The following is a 22,553-nucleotide window of genomic DNA, read 5'->3' as shown; positions in this document are numbered from 1 at the left end:
TCTCTTTTAGTAAACTGAGGCTCTCTGTAGTTGCTTGTCAACTCTCCAGGCTTAGGGGCCTGGGTTTGTTGTGTCTTCCTCTCTTTTATGGATCTAAGAGATGTTTATTTTTCAGTCTGTTCAGCTTTTTACTTGTTAGAATGGAGTGGTGACTCCCAAGACCCTTGCATGTAGAACCGGGAACCAGAAGTCTCTTACGTAAGATTTTTGTCGTTCGGATTCTCCTTTCCTTTCTTTCACTTTCTAGGAGGCTTTATTCAGGTACATAGCTTTGATTATCTGTGTATATTCAGTTCTGACTTTTTTCCTGAATACCAGTTTCACATTTTGTCTGCTGGGATCTCCAACTTGGTGTCCTAAATTCTAAAAAAAATTCATAACAATCTCTTGTTTTCCTGTTTAGGAAGTCTCATGCTGAGCCAATTACTGACTTCCTTACAAAACTATTTCCCCTGAAGTTTGTTATTTTTATTGGTGTTATCACTCTTACCTACAACTCAGGCTTAATGTTCCATACTCGTCTTTCTCTGCCTTCTTGTCTCCTCTGAATTGTTGTTTTATTATTATTATTTGGTTTTCCAACTTGTCTTGCCATCGCTCATCTTTTCCGCCTTTAAAGTAAATTCTGACCATTTGTACTTGATTAAAATATTTTAGAGTATGGTATTTTGCTATTCCCTGCCTCCTTTCAACTTGGACTGGGTCTTCATAGACCAGTAGTCTCAAACTTAAATGTGCATCAGAATCACCTGGAAGACTTGTTAAAACACAAATGGCCAAGCCCATCTTCAGAGTTTCTGATTCAGTAGGTCTGGGATTAGACCCAAGAATTTGCCTTTTTAAATATTCCCAAGGGATGTTGACGTTGTTGTCTAGTGACCATGCTTTGAGAATCACTGCTAAAGTCCACCAAGTATGGTCTAGATTTCTTAATTCGGCATTCACGATCTTCTGTAGTTAGTTCCTAATCTGCTCTTTTAGCCATTGCTATTTACTGCACAGCTTCTTTACACACTCTTTACTCTAGCCAAAGTGAACTACTGACAGGCAGCTGTTTGTACACATCCTGTGTTCTCATGAGGCATTTCACTCATAATTTCTCACAGTCTCTTCCTGTTCCATTTTGCATGTCAAATGATACCCATTTTTAAGATTAATTTTTAGATTTTGCTGAAATAGAACTTCATCTATATAAAGTCTTCCTTGTTTATTTTTAATTTTTTCTATTGTTCCTCTAAGCCAGAGTAACGTTGTACCATGTCTTTCCCTTATGGCATTTGTTGGTTTATAGTTTAGCCTGACCCTTATTTTCATTTTATTCTTTTCTTTCAGTCAACTTTTTGTATTTTATTTGTTTCACATTGGTTATCTGGCATATGTTTGGTAATTGAGAGAAGTTAAACTCTTTCTGTAGGCTATAACTAGGAGCCCTAACAGGCCACCATTCCCTGACTACCAATATAGGATTGTCTTATTCAAAGAAATGGATTACAGTTGCTACCCTGAGTCTCAGTGATGGAAGTATTTTAAACTCCTTTTCTCTTTTCTACCCTTAAAAAATCAATGAATGATAGAAAAAGACATTTAAAAATTACAATATATGGCAGGTTAATGGGATCTCAGAGGTTGGCTTTCTTAATGATCCTGAGGGTTGAGCAGTACATTTCAAGTAAATATGTCTTTTGTGACACACACACACACACACACACACACACACACACACACACACACAATGGAGTACTACTCAGTCATAAAAAAGAATGAAATTTTGCCATTTGCAACAACATGGATGGACTTGGGAACATTATGTTAAGTGAAGTAAGTTGGACAGAGAAGGATAAATACTATATGATATCATTTACATGTGAAATCTAAAAAATACAACAAACTAGTGAATATAAGAAAAAAGAAGCAGACTCACAGAGAACAAACTAGTGGTTTCCAGTGGAGAGAGGGAAGGGGGAAGGGGCAGTCCAGGGGTAGGGGATTAAGAAGTACAAACTATTATGTATAAAATAAGCTACAGGGATATATTGTACAACCCAGGGAATATAGCCAATATTTTATAATAACTGTAAATGGAGTAAAACCTTTAAAAATTGTGAATCACTGTATTGTACCCCTATAACTTATATAATAGAAATAGAACTATGTATATAATTAGGTTGAAACAAATTTTGGATGGCTTCATACCCCTTAGTCTCTGTTAAAACATAATAATATGCAGTTGGACAATTGACTTATAAAGTCAGTTTACCAGTATGATTTTGTGATTTCTTATATTTTTACAATAACTTCTATAGCTTGCTGGTCCCCATCAATTAGATCTGTTATCTAAAGTTTGTATATTTTAGGATGATTTTGGCTGCAAATAGTATAATACCTGAATTAAAGGAGTTTTAACAATTTTTAGGAGTTTAACTTTTGAAATTTGTGGTAAGTCTCAGACCAGATGGTTTCAAGGTTAGTTCAGAGGCTCAGTGATGTGCAGGGCTCTGTGTTAGCCTTTTTTCTTTTTGTTGGTTTTCTACTCATGTTTGGGAATGGCCACAAAACTCCGAGTATTATATATTCTCCCATGATAACATCAAGAGTAAGGAGATTGAGGGATGTTACTCTCCTTTTATCTCTGTCTCTCTTTCTCTGTTTTATCAGAGACCCCAACATATATTACCAGATGTAAATTAAATATATAATAGATATTTTATAAAATAAATATAGTTAATAAACTTGTATGAGAATTTTAATCTCAGTAAGACTGAGAATCCCTGACTTAATTCTGTGTTGTTCTTGGGAATTATCAAACAGTGCTTTGGTGAATCTAGGTAACACTTTCCTTAGGATAAAAGTTAAGAGAGAATATGAAAATGTATTTCAGAAGCTCTGATTAATTTGTAATTTTGTTTTTTAATATATTGGCCATATAAGGGAGCTAATCGGTATGAAAAATATGTGAGGTAATCATACTCAATGGAATAACTTTATTAAATGTCAGATAAAATGTGCTTTTTTATTAAAGATAAAAATGATGAAGAAAAATTATTTTTAATTTTGCTATAGTAGTGTCATAATTTGTCTAACAATTCTCCTGTTGGCAGTTTGAGTAGTTTTAAATTTTTATTATTGGTACCAATATTGTAACGAAAGTTCTTGACCTTTTTATATAGTTCTGGGAGTGTTGCTGTATGATAAATTCTGAAAAGTGGAAATTCTGGGATAAAGACAACAAGCATTTAACATTTTAATTGACTTGCCAAAATTGCCCTCCAAAAAGGTTGTACTAATTTGTACTCTCACAGATGAATGAATGTGCCATTTCCCACACCTCCTGTACAGGCTGTTTTTTTTCCCCCAACAACTTTATTGGAGTAAAATTGACCTACAATAAATTGCGTATACTTTTCCATGTGGTTACATTTCCAGCAATCTTTATTCCTTTATGAAGATTTCCATCTGATACCATTTTCCTTCTGTTTATAGGACTTTAAAAACATTTCTAATAGTATGGGACTTCTTGTGACAAACTCTTTTAGTGTTTGTATATGTGAAAAAGGTTTTATTTTGCCTTCATATTTGAAAGATACTTTTGCTAGGTAAGAATTGTAAGTTAACAGTTATTTCTTTTATACTTTGTGCTGTTGAAGTGTTCCCTGGGTTGTATGGTGTCTGATGAAAAGTGTTGTCCTCCTTGTCTTTGTTCCCCTTACTTAATGTGCCTTTTCCCTTCCTCAAAGTTGCTTTTAAGATACTCTATGTCTCTCATTTTAAGCTATTTGACTATGACTTAGATTGCTGTAGTTTCCTTTGTGTCTCTCGTCTTGAGGTTTATTGACCTTGTGGAATCTGTGGGTTATAGTTTTAATAAAATCTGGACAAATTTTGACCATCATTTCTTCAAATACATCTTTTGTCATTCCTTGGCTTCTCAGGGACTCCAGTTACACCTATGTTAGGCTGTCTAAAGTTTTCCCACAGCTCATTATCTAATTTCGATACTTTCTGATGCTTATTGTATTTAAGTTTGCTGATGTTTTAGTTTGCTGTATTTAGTCAGTCAGTAATCTCATTTGATATTTTTCATATATTTTATTGGAATTTTCATGTTTAGAATTTTGATTTGGGTCTTGCAAATTTTTTTTTAATCTTACATGTCTCCATTAACATGCTTCATATTTACCCTAACTTCTTTTTTCCCCATCTTAGTATTTATCCTAACTTCCTCATTTTTCCCTGCCTTAGTATTTACCCTAACTTCCTTTTTCCCCCATCACTATATTGCCTTTCCCTTCTTCCCTCTCCCCACTGGGAACCACTAGTTCATTCTCTGTATCTGTGGTCTGTTTCTTAAATACCTAGAATATAGCTGCAATAACTGTTTTACTATCTTTGTTCACTAATTCTCTCACATGTGCCATTTCTGGGTTGGTTTTGATTGACTTTTACTCTCATTTGGGGTTTTATTTTTCTGTATTTTAGCATGTTTGATAGTTTTCACTAGATGCCAGACATTGTTGATTTTACCTTGTTGGATCCTGAATATTTTGCATTCCTATAAATGTTCTTAAGCTTTGTGGACAGAGTTAAGTTACTTGGAAACAGTTTAATACCTTTGGCTGGTACTTACAAGCTTTTATAGGTAGGGCCAATGTAGAGTTTAGTCTAGGGTTAATATCCCCAGGGCTTAGGCAAAATCCTTTTTGGTATTCTACCTGGTGACCCACAAATTATGAGGTTTTCCACTTTGTCTTGGAACAAGCACCATTCCCTGCCCTGTGTAATTTTTAGGGATTTTCTTCAGTTCTTTTGCATGTCCTTTTTCCTTGGCTTGCTGTAGCTTCCTTGCATGCATGAGCTAATCAATAGTCAGCTAAAACCCAAGGCACCCCTCCTAGATGTCCAGGCTTCTCTCTCTGTGCAGCTCACGCTTCTCTGGTACTTAGTCCTAGACTCTCTAGCCTCCCTTGGTCTCCCCAGCCTTCCAGTTTCATCTCTTCAGCTTCAGAGAACTGCCAGTCTCTGCCTGGATTCTCTCTTCCTGCACCTTATTCTGGAAGTTCTCTCCAGGAACAAATTTAGGTCAGTCATAGGGCATGCTTTGTTTCTTGTCTTCCAGGGATCACTGTAGTTTGTTGCCTGATGTTCAGTGTCTTGAAAACTGTCGTTGTGCATTATTTTCTCTGTTTTTTTTAGTTGTTTTGAAGAAGGATGGTAAATCTGGTCTCTGTAATTTAATTTTGGCAGAAAGTATAAGTTCTGACTTACTAAATTTTAGCAAATAAAAAACAGGAGATTTTTTATTTGTTACATCTTGAATGCTTATCATTACTTAAAGAGAATTTCACATATTGTTAAATCTGAATGACTCACCTTATATATTATTGATGTTATGCTGATTGGATATTAGTTTATGTCATCTTATGAGTATTGATCACACAATTCATGTGCAAGAAAGACATTTAAGTAAGTCTTTGGGTATTTAAAGCTCTGGTATTTGAGACCAAATTCTAATGGTAGATTTTGGCCAGAGACTAAGGTCGAAACTTGACTTTGGTGTCTTTAGTTGCCATGGTACCTACCTGTTTTAACTCCAATAAAAGCAACAAATTTTTACCATATATTTGTAAAGCTATGCTCCCTTCTTCATCTTCATAGCTTTATGAGGTAGTTTTTACCTCACAAATGAGAACACAGGAGATAAGTCATTTGACTCTTATTTTGGTGTTCTTTATAATAACAGTACAGTACTTTTTTTTTTTTTAATTAGTGGACAGACTGATGTTGAATCATGGGTAATTTTGTTAGAGATTTTTGGATTGTAATCAATAATAATCTTTAAGAGTAATCATGATATAGATCATGCATTGGTTTCTGTAAAACAAATGGCAGGCAAACTTCATTTCATAAAAACACTGTGTTTTACAAGTTTCTTTGTAAATTAGTTGTTTGACTCTGTCATTTGTCATCTCTATCAACTGATCAGTCAATGCACTAGTGTCATAAATAATGGCTAAATTCTACAGTTGTTTTTAAAAAGGCCATGGTCTGTCTTAAATGGTGTTGACAGTAATTGTGAAGCCAGTTGACTCTTGAGCTGTTCTGAGAACAGAATTGAAAGGAGGTCATCGGTGGATTTATTGTAGGTAAACTGGGGATTGACTGATGGGTTTTGATGTTGGAAGCTCAGGGAATGGGATTAAGGGCTGAAATGGTACTATAGCAACACTGCAGGGAGTTACAGTGCTCACTGCGGAGTGCTGCAGTGCTCACAGGAGGTGAGCAGAAGTGTAAAGTTATGCTTGTGTTAAAGTGTAGAAACTAAACAGATTAGCTTGAAATTTTCATTAGCGTAGAATTTACATGTTTGAATTTAGGATCAGAGGAAATTTTTTTAAGGTAAAGGTAAAAATAATTTACCTTTTCCCCCCACTCTTTCATGAAAACACATTCCAATTTGCCTGTGTTTTTGTGTCAGTGTCATCACCACCTTAGATGAAAAGATGAAAGTTACTAAAGCAAGGAATGTCAGTACCAGCCTCTAACTAACACTGGTTACGGCATCTCGTGTGCTGGGTTCCAGTCAAGTTTGATAATTGCTGCTCTCTGTAGATTTGATTCTTAGATCAGTGATTATCAGCTGATGTTTTGTAGTATCTCAGACTGTGTTCAGTTACTTTAAGAAATGGTATACAGTGTGCAAATCAAGGCAAAAATCAAAAAAAAAATAAATGATTTACATGGAATAGCTGACATTGAGTGTTTACTGTATACCCAAGCACCATTCTTTACACTTCATATGAAATAAATTAATTTTTGCAACCCTTTGACTTATGACTTTTATTACTATTTTGCTCATGAGAAAACAGAAGCATAGAGCATAAAGTAACTTAAGGTCATACAACAAATAATAGATTTGGGATATCTGTGTGGTCTGTGAGTCTTTGCTCACAACCATTGTGCTGTTTACTTTAACAATTTTGGGATGAAGAGAGAAACATGGGCAGCTCATGCTTAATTAGCATGTTATCACTTCTGAGAGTTTGGGAATCAATGCATTTTTATAGAACATCTAGATTAGGATGGTGGTGAAGAACATAAACTTTGGAATTCTTCAAAATTTACTTCCAGTATTAGGTCTCCTGAATAGCTGTACAAAGTAGAATAAATTGCTAACCCTCTCCTGGCCTTAGCTTTTTCATCTTTAAAAGTGAGAATAATGGTAGTTACCTTTCTTGTTATGCATTATTTCCCCTGAGACATTATACTAACCTATTTTAGTAGTATTTTCAAGACAGGAAGACCCTGCAGGTTTTTTCAAGGAGCTCATCTGCTTTAACCAGCTCACATGTCAGACCTTGGACACTGTTGTTTTGATGACAGGTGTCCCTTGGGAAAGTTCCTGCTTATGTTGTCAGTGAAAAGGCTGTGGTTTTCCTCTCCATCTCTGTTGTGTATTTTGTTTCAGAATATCTGAAATGGTACTTTAAGAGTATTGGTCAATCTTATCTTTATAAATGTCTGATATTCCCCAAAATGTGTATTAAACCAATCAAAATAGTCAGGGTGAAACTCACTTGTTTAGGCTTTACACTTTAACAGAAATCACATTGATATATAAAAATCACTCAAAATACTCTTATTGTCTCATACTTCTATGCACTGTGAATGCATTTTAATTTAATCTTCATAACCATGTGTAGTAGACAATTTTATTTTCCTCACTGTACAGAGGAGAAAATATGAGGCAAAAGAGAACATAAGTAATGGAGTCAGATTTTGAATATAGTCTGTCAGATTCCAGAGTCCGAGTGCTTAACTGTGATGATAAATCACCTCTCCTGGGTTTTGAAGTCTTAAAATTACGTATTTAAATTTAAAAAGGGAAACACAGGTTTATCATTGTTATATCATGGAAATCAGGGCAAGGTTTGTGTAGCCCAGGCCTTCTGAGGAACTGAAACTGGGAATTTGTGAAGAACCAAGGCTGTTCTGTGCTGTTTCTTTCTATCTCTGTGCTCACGTCTGTCTCTTTCATATTTTCTCTCTCTGCTTATTGGCTTCCTCCCTTCCCCTCACCACCTGGCCCATCTTGACCGCTCATAAAATGGTACCTTCAACGGAGTGTCATTATCACTCAAAAAATCCAGAACCGTGGCCAAGTGACCTAATGTTTCATGGTCTGATTTGTAGTTTCTTGTGAGATAGAATCCTTTCATCTTGGTCAGGCTCTGGATTGTTTCCTTCTGTGTCAAGTGTCTGCCCTTTGATCACATAGCCATAGCAGTGAGTGATAGGTCAAAGGAGGGGTGACTGGCATTCAGAGATCCACACTAATGTTGGTAGGAGTTCTCAGGGAAGGAGGTAGAGGCTGAATATAGAGTCTCAAAATATTTCTATACTAGTATGTATCAGATTTTATTAAAGCAGTATCAAAAAATAACTGCACAAATACAAGATACAAATATAAATACAAATGCAATAAACCTAAAACATAAGCAGTAAAAATAAATACAAGAAATAACAGCACAAATATAAAACACAAGTATAAAATGCAAATGTTACAGGTGCAAGGAACTGAAATCAGCTTATCATTTAAAAGGTAACTGCCTTCAAGTTTATTAAAGTCAAGGAAAGACTGATGGAACTATTCTAAATTTAAGGAGACTAAAGGGACATGTGGACTAAATATAACACATGGTCCTAGATTGAATCCTTTTGCTACAAAGAATATCATTGAGGCAACTGGAGAAATTGTATGTGTTCTGTGGATTAGACAGTATGGAGTAGAGAGTATCAGTGTTAATTTCCTAATTTTTGTGGTCATGCCATGACTATATAGTATAACATTATGTTTATAGGAAAACATGATGAATTATTCAGTGGTAATGAGACAACATGCTTATGATTTATTCTCAAATGATTCAGAGGGTGAGGGGGAGCTTTTTGTTGTTATGCAACTTTTGAGAGTATTTCAAAATAAAAAGTAACTTTCTGAAACTGAATATGTAGTTTCTATAATGTACCAGAAGATCTGAGTGAATGTTTTTGAAAAGATAATTCAGTAGTCATGTATTATTGAGCACTCCTTTATTTGTGTCATCAATTCAGGCTTTCTACAGTAGGTTTGCAGAATAGGATATGTTTCCCAAAGAACTCTACATTATTTGCTGTACATTATTTGAAGACTTACTTCATTGGATTTCAGAATCTATTTTCAGATCTCTTAATTCATGGATTTCAGTGAATAAGAAGTATTTGTCATTTGCTCATGAGTTTTCAGTTACAGGTGATTCTTTTAAGAATTTCTCTACTAGCCTGCCTTATTTCTAAAATTTACAATTTTCTGTAAAGTTTTAGAAAAGTTTGAGCAGTCACAGTGTTCTGCACTTCTGTAGTATATTGGGAAGAGGGTTTAATGGACACTGATGGTTTTTAGTGTATTTGGTTTAGTTAAATATTTTCCAACATTTCAATATAAAGTGATTCTAATTGTAGTGTTTTCTAATTATATTTTGTGATCAGATGTTGAAGATAGATGAGATATAAAATATACTTTTATGTTTTATGAATATATTTTTGTGTTATCTTGGGACTTGTGTTTTAAAACAGAAGTAAGTATATATTAATGTTTAAATGATAATTCCAGGGAAAATATAATTTGGTGTATTTACTGTTTTCACCCAACTTTCTTAGGAGCCAGACAGTCCTTTTACATAAGCAAGTACACTATAGATATCTTTATAAGCTTTTTAAAATTTCCTTTTTTGATATCTTAATTATTTTATTTTGTTAATCACGTATTTTGGTAGATATTTATACACTTCTTCTGGGCTCTCAAAAAAAAATAGTTCAGTAGCTAGGATGTGACATCAGTTTATATATGATAATTAGCTTTATTTTCTGAAATATTTGATCCTAAAACCACAGAACTCTACTTCTGGATTCTTTGTGTTCATGTGGTGAAAAGAATTTCCTAGGACATTGTTTTTTTAAATGTATCACATAAATGAAACAGTTTCCATTTGTTCCAACTGACTGGACCATTTCCAAGACAGGCTTCCTCTCCGCTCTCTCAGTCATCATGTTTTTCAATCTAGAATTTCTCTCTAGCTCTTGGATCTATTCCAAAATAGGGGCAGTTTCTGAGCATCTCAGTGGCAATGATTTTTTCCAGGTATATCTACAGGATTCTGAAAAGATTGGTCAGGAAGAGGAAGAGGGATGGGCAGAAATAGGGAAATAGACATAGGAGGAGTGGAGGCAGTGAGGCAGGCCCCTTTAAAGATAACTTTAAAAGGAGGCATTTAGAAAAAAAGAGTAAGACACTGTTTAAAACAGCAGAAAATGTAAGTGCTAGAGTAGACCTTCTAGATGAATGCTTTTCAAATTACCTGTGGTGAGGGGCCAGGTTTTTCATTTTCAGTTCATTATGAATAGGACCTACATGGTAAGTACATTTGCCACTTACTTGAGTCAAATTCTTTGAAAACATTGTCTAATTGCTATAAAAGTTTCTAAATTCTGAAATTTCTCCACTTGTCTGTATGCTGTACACTGGTGTCAGTTTGCTGACTGACAGTAGGCTGCAGACCACATGCTGAGTGGTGGTGTTTTCCCTAAAACCTTGTTTCTTCATTTTGCACCCAAGGTTATTTAGCTAAGAAAAGTGAAATGATTTTCTCTATTTTAATACAACTATAAAATTTTTCTTTTTTTAGTTTCAGTAGAGGATAACTCTACTCAAAAGCAACATTTGGTCTTTTGTCTGATGATAATATTCATTGTGTGTATATAAAAGTCAGAAAAATACGCCTTTAGGGTTTGGGGCTATATAAGATTCTCACTTTCTGCATTACGGATTTCTGAAATAATCTTGTGTGTGATCTTATACTTTTGGAATCAGAAAAAAATCAATAAAGATGCGAAGCAAAACAAGAAACATCAGAAATACTGAGACAGAAAAAGCGTAATAATAAAAAAAACAGTATTAGTTTCATAAAATTAAAGTAATGGGTTAATATGGGGAAAGCATCAAAAGATAAGGCCTAAAAGATTGTCAGGGATGGGGTTGGGAAATGGTATGTAATTCATAAAAAGAAGTTTGCATTTTATTTGGTAGACAATGGGGAGCAATTGAGGAATTTTATATAATGAAGTAATACAGAGTAGGTTGGTTTGTAGCAAGAAAATTTTAGTGTTTTCTCTCTCTATATATTTTAAAGTAAGATTAAGAGGATCTACTTCAGTTTTGTAAAATACTTTAGTTTTAAACACTGTAATTGAGCTGTAAATAATGACTTAAAAGATAGGAGAACATAGAAATAATGATGCAGAAATTGAGATTAGCATTTATTGTGTTCTGAAATACCCTGTCACTAAAAATTTAGTAAAAATGTATAATATTGAGGTAGTATATGATGCTGTTGAGCATAACTGTACTGCTTGGGTTGGAAACTCATCTCTGATGTTCATTGTTTTTTCAACTTTGGACAAATTCCTTAACTTCTTTGGATCTTGGTTTTCTCATCTATAAAACGGTGATACATAATACTTTCCTTATAGAACTGTCATGAAGTTAAATGACTTCTCTCCCAGTGTGTGTGTGTGTGTGTGTATGTGTGTGTGTATAGATAGGACATATTTATCATATAATGTAGAATAGTACCTGATAAATAATGAACATTAAACAGGTACTTTTACTGCTGTTGTTGCTGTGGTTAGAAGGCATCGCATTAAGCAAATTTCATAAACTTGTAAGAATAACGTGAGTATAAAATACCAACAATGTACCAGTTATTATCTGAAAATCACCAACCACTGGATTTCAAATTTTATTTCTTTCTGTTTTATAAAGAAGAAAATAGTGAATTTAAGTATACTTAACTTAGTGTGCTCTCTTTATAGTTTATCAGAGAAGATATGAAGTACAAAGATGCTACTAATAAACACAGCCATCTGCACAGAGAAGATAAGCATATAACTGTTGAGGATTTATGGAAACGATGGAAAACATCAGAAGGTAAGACTGTTTTAGTGATCTGGATCCTTCAGCTGCTTTTCTGCCTGCTTAACTGTTGTTAACTCACTAATTGCAAAAAACCAAAAAATCAAATAACATTTCTCTGAGGATATTTATATTTTAGTAAATAATTGTTCCATTTTTGATTTTGAAATATGGTTTTCATTTTTCTTAGGATTTATTGAGGGTCAGCCTGTCAGATAATTTAATACCTTATACTAGAATAAATAAGATAATGCATGTCTTAGAGCTTAAAGTTGTAGAGCATTGTTTCATCTGTTAAATGGCATTATTGTAAAAGATTTATCAAATAAACATATGGATCCCAAAGTTTTCTTTTCACTTAAGGAAAACAGTTCCTAAAGTCTTTAGAAGGCACAGAAGTTTTAAGCCTTTCCTTAAGTAAACCCTTTATGAAGTTTTCTAATAGCGCATGATAGAGTTGTGTAATTTACATTTTATCCCTTTTTCAACTTGTAAGTCCTCAAGCTGTCTTATGCATAGCAGTTGTTTAGGGCCGGAAAAATGTATGACCTAAAACCTTAACTTGATCCCTAATACTAGAAAACTGCTTAAAAAAAAAGTCTGTTAAGCTTTTTTTTTTTTTGTAACAGAGTCAACCAAGATGTCTTTTTCTAATGTTTCTAATCTTTTATCAAAGTCAAGCAATTATGTTGTAGCATGTATTTTTTCAAATTTTAATATTTTTTAGGGGGGGGTAGGTAATTAGTTTTGTTTATTTATTTATTTTTAGTGGAGGTAGTGGGGATTGAACCCAGGACCTCATGCATGCTAAGCACGTGCTCTACCACTGAGCTATACCCTCCCCCTGTAGCATATATTTTACTCTGCAAATTTGAGTAATGAAATGAGATTAAAAAGAAGCTGGGGGTAGATTACCAAGTAAGAGTATGAAGAAATAATAATGTTTACTAGACTGTCAGTGGTAACATTTGGGAAACTATTCCATTAATGTTCAGTATTTTTATTAATGTAGAAGGTTTATAGCTTGTTTACATTTTTGTTTTCACTTTTTAAAAGAGGCATCTGATGAAATACTCCGAGAAGAAGAAAAAGAAAGAAGGAAAAAATACCGCTGACTTCAATGAAAGATACATAAACTTAAAAAATATCTGTCTTTTCATTTCCCTTCCCCATACCATTTTAGTGTAATATGAACGTGGGTAGGAATAGGAATAAATGAGTATAAATTTCATGCAGGAAAGTGCTAGAATGGTTGAAAACTCAGTAAGACAGTCTGCTTATATGAGAACTCAGCACTGTGTAGGTATTAGTAAAGGACTGAGAAACCCATCATGGAGTCTGTTGCTACTAGTGTATTTTAAATTCGGGGTTTGTGGTAAGTTGAATGGCGCCCACTTAACTATGTTTGAATGGAGAAGAAAAGATTTGACCACTTCTCACTACCTGTTGTGCCACCACCCTGCTTCAGCCCCCATCTCTTTCCTGGATAATTGCAGTGGCTGCCTAGGGATTTCCCTGTGTATACTTGTGTTCTTCACTTAGCAGAGTAATCTACTTAAAATATAAATCAAATTTGCTCGTAGTCTGTATTGGCTCAGAGTAAAAGCCAGAATCTTTACAAAGATCTGTAAGGCTCTACATGATCTGCCCTCCACATACCCTCTTCTCTTCCTTTTCATGTCCTGTCCGTCCCTCTCACTGTGCTCTGTCCCAGCTGGACTCCTTACTATTCTGCAGCTGCAGGAATGCTGATGTCCTCTTGGCTAACTCCCTTAACTCTTTTATTACCTCAGTGCTTTTTCTCTCCCTGAGGCCTGCTCTGACAACTCCATTTAAAATTGCAGACCACACCCTCCCCACCGCCTTTGTTTTTTGGCACTCTTGTTGATCTCTCTTCCTCAGCTTCACACTTTTTCCATGTCCTGTATCACATTCTAAGATACAATACATTTGACTTATTTGTTATGTTTATCTCCCTTCTCTCCCAGGCCCCCCGAGAATGTAAGTCTCAGAGAGTAGGGGTGGGGAAGAGTTTTTGTCTATTTTATGTATTATTCTGTCCCAAATTTGAGAGGATTCTGCCCTCAAATCCCATTTTGATTTCCCACCCTCATGTGTTTTGGGAATCTTTTGTGATTTATGAGAATGTTTGTTTGGTTTTAGCTTAGCCCCTTATATCTCTTTTCCCCTAGGCTTTCGCCTTAATTCCTGCCTCCTAAAATTTTACCATTGTGATGGTGAAAAGATTTCCCCCTAAGTCTTTAAAGAATTGGCCTCAGTTATCTGCTCTGTGCTTCTTTTTCTCCTAACCCCAGCCTCTCATACAACCTTCTTAGGTGATCAGGGCTTGGGAGGAGTAGTCTTAGGGCATCCCGCTGAAACAGCAGCAAGAGAAGGAAGCGCTGGGTGAAATAAACTGCTACCAGAAGCTTTACAGTAACCTAATTGATTTTCCTAGTATCATTTCTCTCAATTGATTTTACCGTGTCACACACTTTATTTGTTAAAGGGCTCATGTAAAGGCAGGGCATTATTGCTGGACCAGTGGTTCTAAAGTCATAGCCTGGAGGTGTCTCAGGGACAAGTCATGATAAATGTGTAGTTCTGGTTTCATCTGGTGTATTTTATTTCTGTTTAAGATTTCTCCTGGGAAAGAGAAATTCTTCTGAAAAGGTTTGGAAACTGCTTGTAGAGAGATTAAAATGCAACAATATGTCATTTAAATATTTAATTTAAATTTAAAATTCAGTTGAATATGATTACAGATACATGCACAGGCACACACACATATGTTTGCACACACAAACATGCAGTCATACTTTGCCCATCATTGTTGTCTCCATTGCCTAGAGCAGTGCCTTACTTACTTTGATACTCAGTAAATATTTGTTGAATGAATGTACAATGCCTGATGAGCATTGGATACTCAGTAATTCAGTTCATCAAATAGTTTGAGTACAAGCATTTCTGCTGTAATGAAATATATGCATTCCTGAAAAACTTGCACTTTGTAAAATTATGAACTTAAAAATTAAGAGTGTATGGAAGAAATTGGGTTGAAGCAGACTACTCAAAACCTATGCAGGTTTGTAATCAGAACACTAACAATATTAATAAAAATACTAGCACAGGTACAAAAAGATGTGTTAAATTCCTAATCAGTAAATACTACAGTATATTATAGAACTTTACCTTAAAAAAGTAAGTAAATATGACCTACTAGAAGGAGATACTGAGGTTGCTAAATTTAAGAAGGGCAACATGCACAAAAATAAGAGCTGAGCAACAAGCATTTCTAAGACAGAGGCTGTGGCCAGATTGAACTAAGAGGAGGAAGGAATGGTGAGCAGACATATCGTGTTCATAGGTTTGCTGTCTTGGTGGTCTTTATACTTTGTATTCATTTACTGTTACTTGGTGATGTAGAATGATAACACCTGAGGAAAAGTCACTGGTGAACTGATGTGACTTTTATATTAACATGATCCCTTTTTACCAGTTGCAGGTAAGCTAATTCATGCTTATCTATTATGAACTAAGCAGGCATTAGATCCTAAGTATTAAAGATGAGCTAAATGCATCTCTGGGCTATAAGGAGTGAGTAGCTGAGTGGGAAGAACAAAGTAAACAAATACTTGCAACATACGTGATGTGTACAGTAATAGAAGTAAGTGTCAGATATGGAGATAGCCCACTGGAAGGACTAAAGAACTCTCTGGTAGGATAGTACCCAGAAGGTAGTGTTTGCCATAGGCTGTTAGGGTCGACCAGGAGTTCTGGAAGGGAATAAGGAGCTAGACCATAAATGGTAACCCCCTTATAGCTCCTTCATCAGTTACCTGAAAATGTGCTGGAAGTGGAGGTAGCACACTACAGGAAGTGTGTGGGCTTTCAAGCTATGCAAATTTAAATCCTGGCCCTTCTGTTTGTGAAGATTAAGACGTTTGGCACATTTAAAAATTCGCTTATAGGATGCAATTCTTGTGTGATATAAATGAGTAATGTAATGAAACTGCCTGGCATAATTCCTGGCCATACCAGGTAGGCACTTATTAAGTGTTGACTTACTTATCTTGTAAAAATGCTGAATGAACTAAAATGTTCAGCTCTAAAGTTTTTAAGGTTTTTGATTCAGTCTTATAATATTCATCAATAAAATGGACAGGTATATTTGGCTGAATACTCATGATTGTAGTGTGCAATTCTCTGGAGAGTGAAATGTACCTGAGATCTTTATGGAATGTTGTCATTGGGGGGAGAGTAAAATTATGTTCCTCAGAAATTGATCTTGATCTCATACAGAAAAACTTCAAAATGACCTGAATGTACTTTTGTGTGTGTGTGTGTTTGTGAGAATTCTTGGTTAGTTTGTATATGGCAACAGTCCAATGCAAATGAAAGCCATTTTAAAAACTAGTATTAGATTTCAGACAGATTTCTATTAACTGGATCAGTTGTAAAAATTATTGAATGCAGCAGTTAAATGATAGATACCTAGCAAAGGAAAATATAGATAGAAAATTATTGGTTATGTATAAGATTTAGGGACCACAGTAGATAAAAAACTGATTAAGTAATGTACTGTTTTTAAAAATGATAACTCATTGAGTTAAATAGTTATTATAACATGTGACAGCTATGAGGTAATCTTTCCATCCTGTTCAGCACGGGTCTTATCTTACCTAAGGTCACTGTGTAATTTTGGGCTTTACAAATTGAACAGACATTTGGAAAATTTGCAGGGGGTTTATTATTGGTTTTTGTTGTTGTTAGAAATTTAAAGGAACTGAAATTGCCTGAGAGAATGAAAAATGCAGGCATTTAATACTGGTTGTTTTCAAGTGTATATAAAGCCTAGCTCTAGAGAAATGACCAAAGTGTTTTCTTTCTGTTTAGGAAAGCAAAAATGTAAATGGTACATAGAAGGAAATATAAAGGAAAAGAATTCCTGACCTATGGGTGTTAAGTTTCTAAAAGTAAGGAGGATTATGACTGTTTCCTTTATATAGATCCTTAATATTGATACAGATTTTCTTCAGAGTGTGAAAGTTTAAGTTGAACTCTAATCTTGATGAAATCTACCAGCTTTTTTAGGTCTATGCTATTGGTTCCAATGAGACTGGAATGTAAAAAAATGTAAAAGGATCAGTGCAGATAGTTTGGGATTATCAGAAGAGTAACTCAAAATATAGACCTTGTAGATGATAAAGTAGTATTATCTTTGTGGCATCCATGAACACAATGTTTGTTTGTATGTTTACAGTATGCATGGCAGTCACTATAGTGGAGTACTAAGTATAAGATAAGGCCTTTCTCCTCCAGGAGCTTACAGTACTGTTACCTGTGCAGAGATGAACTGTTAAATAACAATACTGGAAGGGTCGATTAAATGCTAGGTAAGTGGTTCTATTATGGGAGTTTAAAGGAATGAATAGATTTATTATGGGGAAGTCTTCATTCTTGCTGATGACTCTTCTGCAGAATTTTGAAAGAGAGAAAATTTTCCTACAGAGAAGTGAGAAAGAAGAGATATATAGGTTAGCACATTAAAATGAATAAATGGATAGGTGTAAGTCCAGACTTTAGTCCTAAATCCCTCAAAAGAGCACAATTTACAAGTCCGAAATACGATTTTTTAGTGTATGAGTTAAGAATACATCACTGATTTAGTATGTCTTTTGGTATTAACGTGCAGTGCTTAACCTTTCTGTGTCTTAGTTCTGTCATCTGTTAAATGCTGGTAAAGGTTGTCTACCACATCAGATTGTTAAGGATGAAATGAATTTATACATGTAAGGTACTTAGAGCAGTGCCCACCACATAGCAAGTGCTCAATGATTAGCCCTTGTACTAGTGTTCTTGTCAGATAAATGTGAACATGGCTCATGGGGGATGTTGGAGATTGATACTGCTGGAAGAGGCATCTGGGTTGGGGAATAGTAGAAATGGGGCTAGTCAGAGAGGGAGACCAGACTAGTGAGCCTTGCTGATTAAATCTGATGAGCTGCTTTAAGAGTGACAAGTAAGATTCTACTGATAATACCGAGTGTAGTGGTTGCCTGGAGCAGCACTTTATTGAGGATTCTTGATCTGTGTCTGGTCTCAGTAGCAAAGAAGGATATTATTATAGAAATGATTGGTTGGCAGTATTTACTGTGTGTGTGGGAAGTTATGTAGCGTATTTTAACATTTTTATCATCATTGTACTAAATGTTAGCTGTTATAGCGTCTTGTTTTAGAAAACCTTCTATAGGAGAGTTATAGGATAATGAATTCACTATAGGCCTGAAAACTAGCTTTGAATTTAATATAATGTGGACTTGAGTGGGAAGAATGAAAATACACAGGTACTGAAGATACACAGATGAAGGATATGTTTCTGTCCTCCACCTGTCTACAGTCTGTTATTTGAAGAAAGGTCTGTTGACAGGTAATTAAAGGCTGCGATCCTGTCTGTAGTTGAGATAGGTAGTAGGCACTGTGGGATTATAGAAAAAGAAATACATCATTTTGCAGAAGTCAGGTAAGGCAAGAGGAGTTAGTTGCACTTAAAGGGACATTTACCTTTCATCTCTTGTCACCCCTTCACTGGGAAGCACTCTGCTAGATTAATAGCTTTCAGGATATTTATAATTAGTATAGCACATTTAAAAAACTCAAGGCTCTTAATGTGCTTCAAATGCTTATGCTGTTTTACTAACTCAGGTTTTTAACACTTTTGACTTTTATATAATACTTCTAGTTCTAGGAGAAATTGTTAGCCGTCTATAGAGGTACTGGGTTTTCATTGTCCACAGGAAGTGGTTTATACAAGGGAAGGCCTGTTCTTGAGGTAGAATCTAGTTTCAGAATGACAAATGTCATTATTTGCACCACTAACAAAAGGCTCTTGTAGTCAGTTTCTGGTATGTAGTGAATAGGTGACAAAACATATTGTTCATTTATTCTATCAGACAACATTTAAGTGTGCTTAATGTACATTTTTGCCGTAAGAGTACCATAAAGATTACTTCATCAATTTGTAAATTGCGTGATCAATTTGCAGAACACTTCTGTATTAATCAGAACTGACTTTTGTACTTTGTATAAACTGTATTCCTTATTCCTTTATAATCAAATAACTTTACTTTTAGCATATGATTATCTGAATGAGTTCGGAGCACTCACAATAAGTTGCTAATCCTTCTTAATCATCATCCATGTTAGTATTTCGGTCTCTCTGTTCCCTTAATTTCAGATCCCTTCATCAGGGCTAACTGTTTTAGCTTTTATTATATTAGTTACCTTCATTCCTATTTCTCTTTCTCTTTTATTGTTGACACCCTTCCTCTTACTTCAGGAAACTTGAGTTTTAGAGATTTAGGGTCATTGCATGTACTGATTTGCTGGGATTAATGATGCCTTTTTAATCTGTAGAAGATACTTGACTTTGAGACAGCTCTGTCTTTCTTTATAGTTGTTTCTTGGTTTTGTCCTGAAATAGAGACCACCTCTCAGAATAGGACGCAGACACCGACTGCCTATCACATCTCTCTGTACTTGGGGCTCTAGAAAATTTGACAATCTGTATTCTGTGTCAACGTATGAATTAGATATATTGTGAGCCTCATTTTTCTCAAATAACAAACTTTTGTATATTCATCTTAGGATGAAGCTTTTCTTATAATTTAAGGAAGTACTATTCTAAAATTGTTTGTGAATTTGCCATATTGTGGTTTTCTGTACACCTGAATTATTCTACATTTCTCCTCTGCTATGTTCACAGACTCAAGGGATACCTCAAGTTTGGAGTACAGTTACAGAACCTTCTGCAGAAGGTAAAAATGAGGGCTGTCCACTTTTCATTGTGATGGACTATCTAGAAAACAGTAGACTTTCTGGAACATCTTATTCTTTCCTCCTTTACCCCACCAACTGGGAATCAGTTCCACATGGATGTGTGTTATATTTTGCTTTACCAATCCTTGGTTTGGGAAGAGGGTGGAGAGGAGGGACTTTGGTTCAAGTTCTGGTTGTTAAAATATATGTTATTGCAGGAGATTCACTATATTAAATTCTGCTTTAAGTGAAACAAATATTTTGTTTCTGCTCTTTTAGATAAGAGACATGTTCACTGGTATTAGTGTTTTCCCCTTCAAAGATGGTCAGTTTTACAAAAATATTTTTTCAAACAAGTCTTATGCTTACTTGAGTTTTGTTTTGTTTTGTTTTGTTTTGTCCCACTGAATATTACTTAGCAATTTAAGGGCAACTGTAATAAAAATAATACAAATTAAAAATACAATGAAAATAAAGATTTCAAAGATACTAGATAGCCATTTCAATTTGAATATGAACATGACTTATTTCTAAAAATTCTAAACATTTCTATAATTCTGGAACATGTATGATAAAATGTGGAGTAAGTCACCTAACGTGTATATGTGTCTCATACTTAAAAGTCTTTTCACTCTATGAATGGTTACTTTATTCAAATAGAGTACTAAGTGCAAATAATGTTTATTGTCTAAACTTTCTCATCTGGTTAAGGTGCTCTTCAGTAAGAGGTCCTTCATAAGCATTCTTCTGACATTTGGCCAGTCTTCTGCTTCTCTTTTATTTTCGCATCATTGTGAATTCTTCCAAGATTTTGAAAATGGTGGGCCATTTAGATACTTTGGATTCAGAGTGTTTAACATCGGCTGCTTACTTAAGTAGTTAGCTTAAAATTAAGAGTCTAGATCAGTATGACAAAATGAAATAGCAAATGTCAGTTGTATTGAAGGAAATTAAGTTTTTACTTCCATCATCAATTTTATTTCCTTACCACGTAGTCAGCTAAAAAAAAAAGTATGAAATAGTTGTTTATCACTGGGAGCCTATGGCTACTTAAGGGCTGTGTTCTAAAACAGAATTAACCATATAGAGTTGTGATTCACTCACATAAAGGTATGATAGTTAAAGTCATTTGAATTGAGAGGTCACTAAGAGAAGGAAAAGGAAAAAAAATAGCCCCCGGGGAACAGTGCTAAGACAAAAACCAAGGATTAGCTAATGAAATAAATAATGGCCATCAGAGACATAAGAGGTGAGTAAAGAAGGTACAGTTTCTTGGAATTCTATAGAGCAGAGTTTTCGGGAAGTGATGGATGGTTGTAGAGTTGAGGGCATAATCTGCCATATTGCAGAGTATTTGCTGAGTGCCCTCATGAAGAACTTTTAAAGTCTCTGTAATAAGTATAGTTGTACTCCTGAGGAAATGACTGATTTTGTTTCCTTCTTTGTCTACTTTTTATAACTATTACTAAGGATCTCGTGTATATTTTGTGCATGCTCTTAGTTTCATTCAGTTTCTGTTGTCCATTGACATCCTTCATGTTTTATTCTCTTTATATTATATGAATCTTTGTAAGTCATTTCTTCTCTCTCTTTCTCTGTATCTCTCATTGAGTGATAGAGAGAGGAGAGATGAAAAGAGGCCAAGAGTGCTAATATAGAGAAATACGATGTGTTGTAGAAAAGCTCTTAGATATTGCAAGAAGAAAATCATTAACCTTGAAGAATAGAATGTAAGCATTGATTGGTATGGGGAGTTGAGTCACATATACACACAAAATAAATCTTAAAAAAGATTTAAGTGGAAACAACTCAAAAGCGCATCAACAGGTAAATGGATTTTTTAAAATGTAGTATACAATGGAATATTATTCAGCCTTAAAAAGGAAGGAAATTCTGTTGCAACATGGATGAACCTTGAAGACATTATGTGAAGTGAAAGAAGGCAACTACAGGAAGATAGAGTATGATTCTGCTTATATGAGGTACCTAGAGTAGTCAAAACCATAGAGACAGAAAGTAGAATAGTAGTTGCTGGGGGAGGGAGAAGGGGGAGGGGAGCAGGGGATTGTTGTTTAATGGGTAGAGAGTTTCAGTTTTGCAAGATGAAGAGAGTTCTGGAGTTGGATGGTTGCATAACAATATGAATACTTAATACCATTGAACTATACACTTAAAATGGTTAAGATGTTAAATTTTATGTTATGCATATTTTACCACAACAAAAAATGATTTAACAGAATGAGTAGATATGAAGTAGATATAGCAGGTAACACCCTATTTAAGGGGTAGACAAGAAGATGGAGGAAATTGGTAGTTACAAATGGGTAGTATGATCAAGTAAAGGATTTTCTTAAGAACTGATAGATCTAATTATGCTTAAAGAAAAAGGGAAGTACTCTACTGACATTTTTAAAAAATTGAACATTTAAAAAGCTTTTCAATTCAGGCAGTATTTTGTTCAAAAAGTACTACCACCATGTATAGGAGTTGGTAATTGGGTTTACATCTTAGTACATCTTAATGTAATAAATGTCAGCATTTTTTTTATGGATATTATGTTGGATTATGGATTGAAAAGGTATTGTTAGGTTAATAAAAAATGAATTGAAGGCAAGAAACTTATTGACAGAATGATTTTCTTTTGCTAGATGGTACTGACTCACAGGTTTGTCACTAACCATTTTCAAATCCTTTAGAATTTACTTCCTATGAAGAATTTGAATGACAGTTTTTT

The 22,553-nt window shown here is 34.7% G+C and overlaps 1 protein-coding gene across 1 annotated transcript in view; it reads left to right on the top strand.

Moving 5' to 3' along the window:
- STIM2 (stromal interaction molecule 2) overlaps positions 1-22,553 on the top strand; it is a 150,486-nt gene that overhangs the window by 82,372 nt on the left and 45,561 nt on the right. The window contains exon 3 of the mRNA XM_031436267.2: positions 11,902-12,016. Within this exon, the coding sequence (XP_031292127.2) occupies positions 11,902-12,016 (115 nt within the window). The remainder of the gene's footprint in view (positions 1-11,901; positions 12,017-22,553) is intronic.

Source organism: Camelus dromedarius, chromosome 1 (genome assembly GCF_036321535.1).
Source record: "Camelus dromedarius isolate mCamDro1 chromosome 1, mCamDro1.pat, whole genome shotgun sequence".
NCBI lineage: Eukaryota > Metazoa > Chordata > Mammalia > Artiodactyla > Camelidae > Camelus > Camelus dromedarius.
Note: the sequence above shows the minus strand (reverse complement) of the source record. Positions and strands in the feature narration are given on the sequence as shown.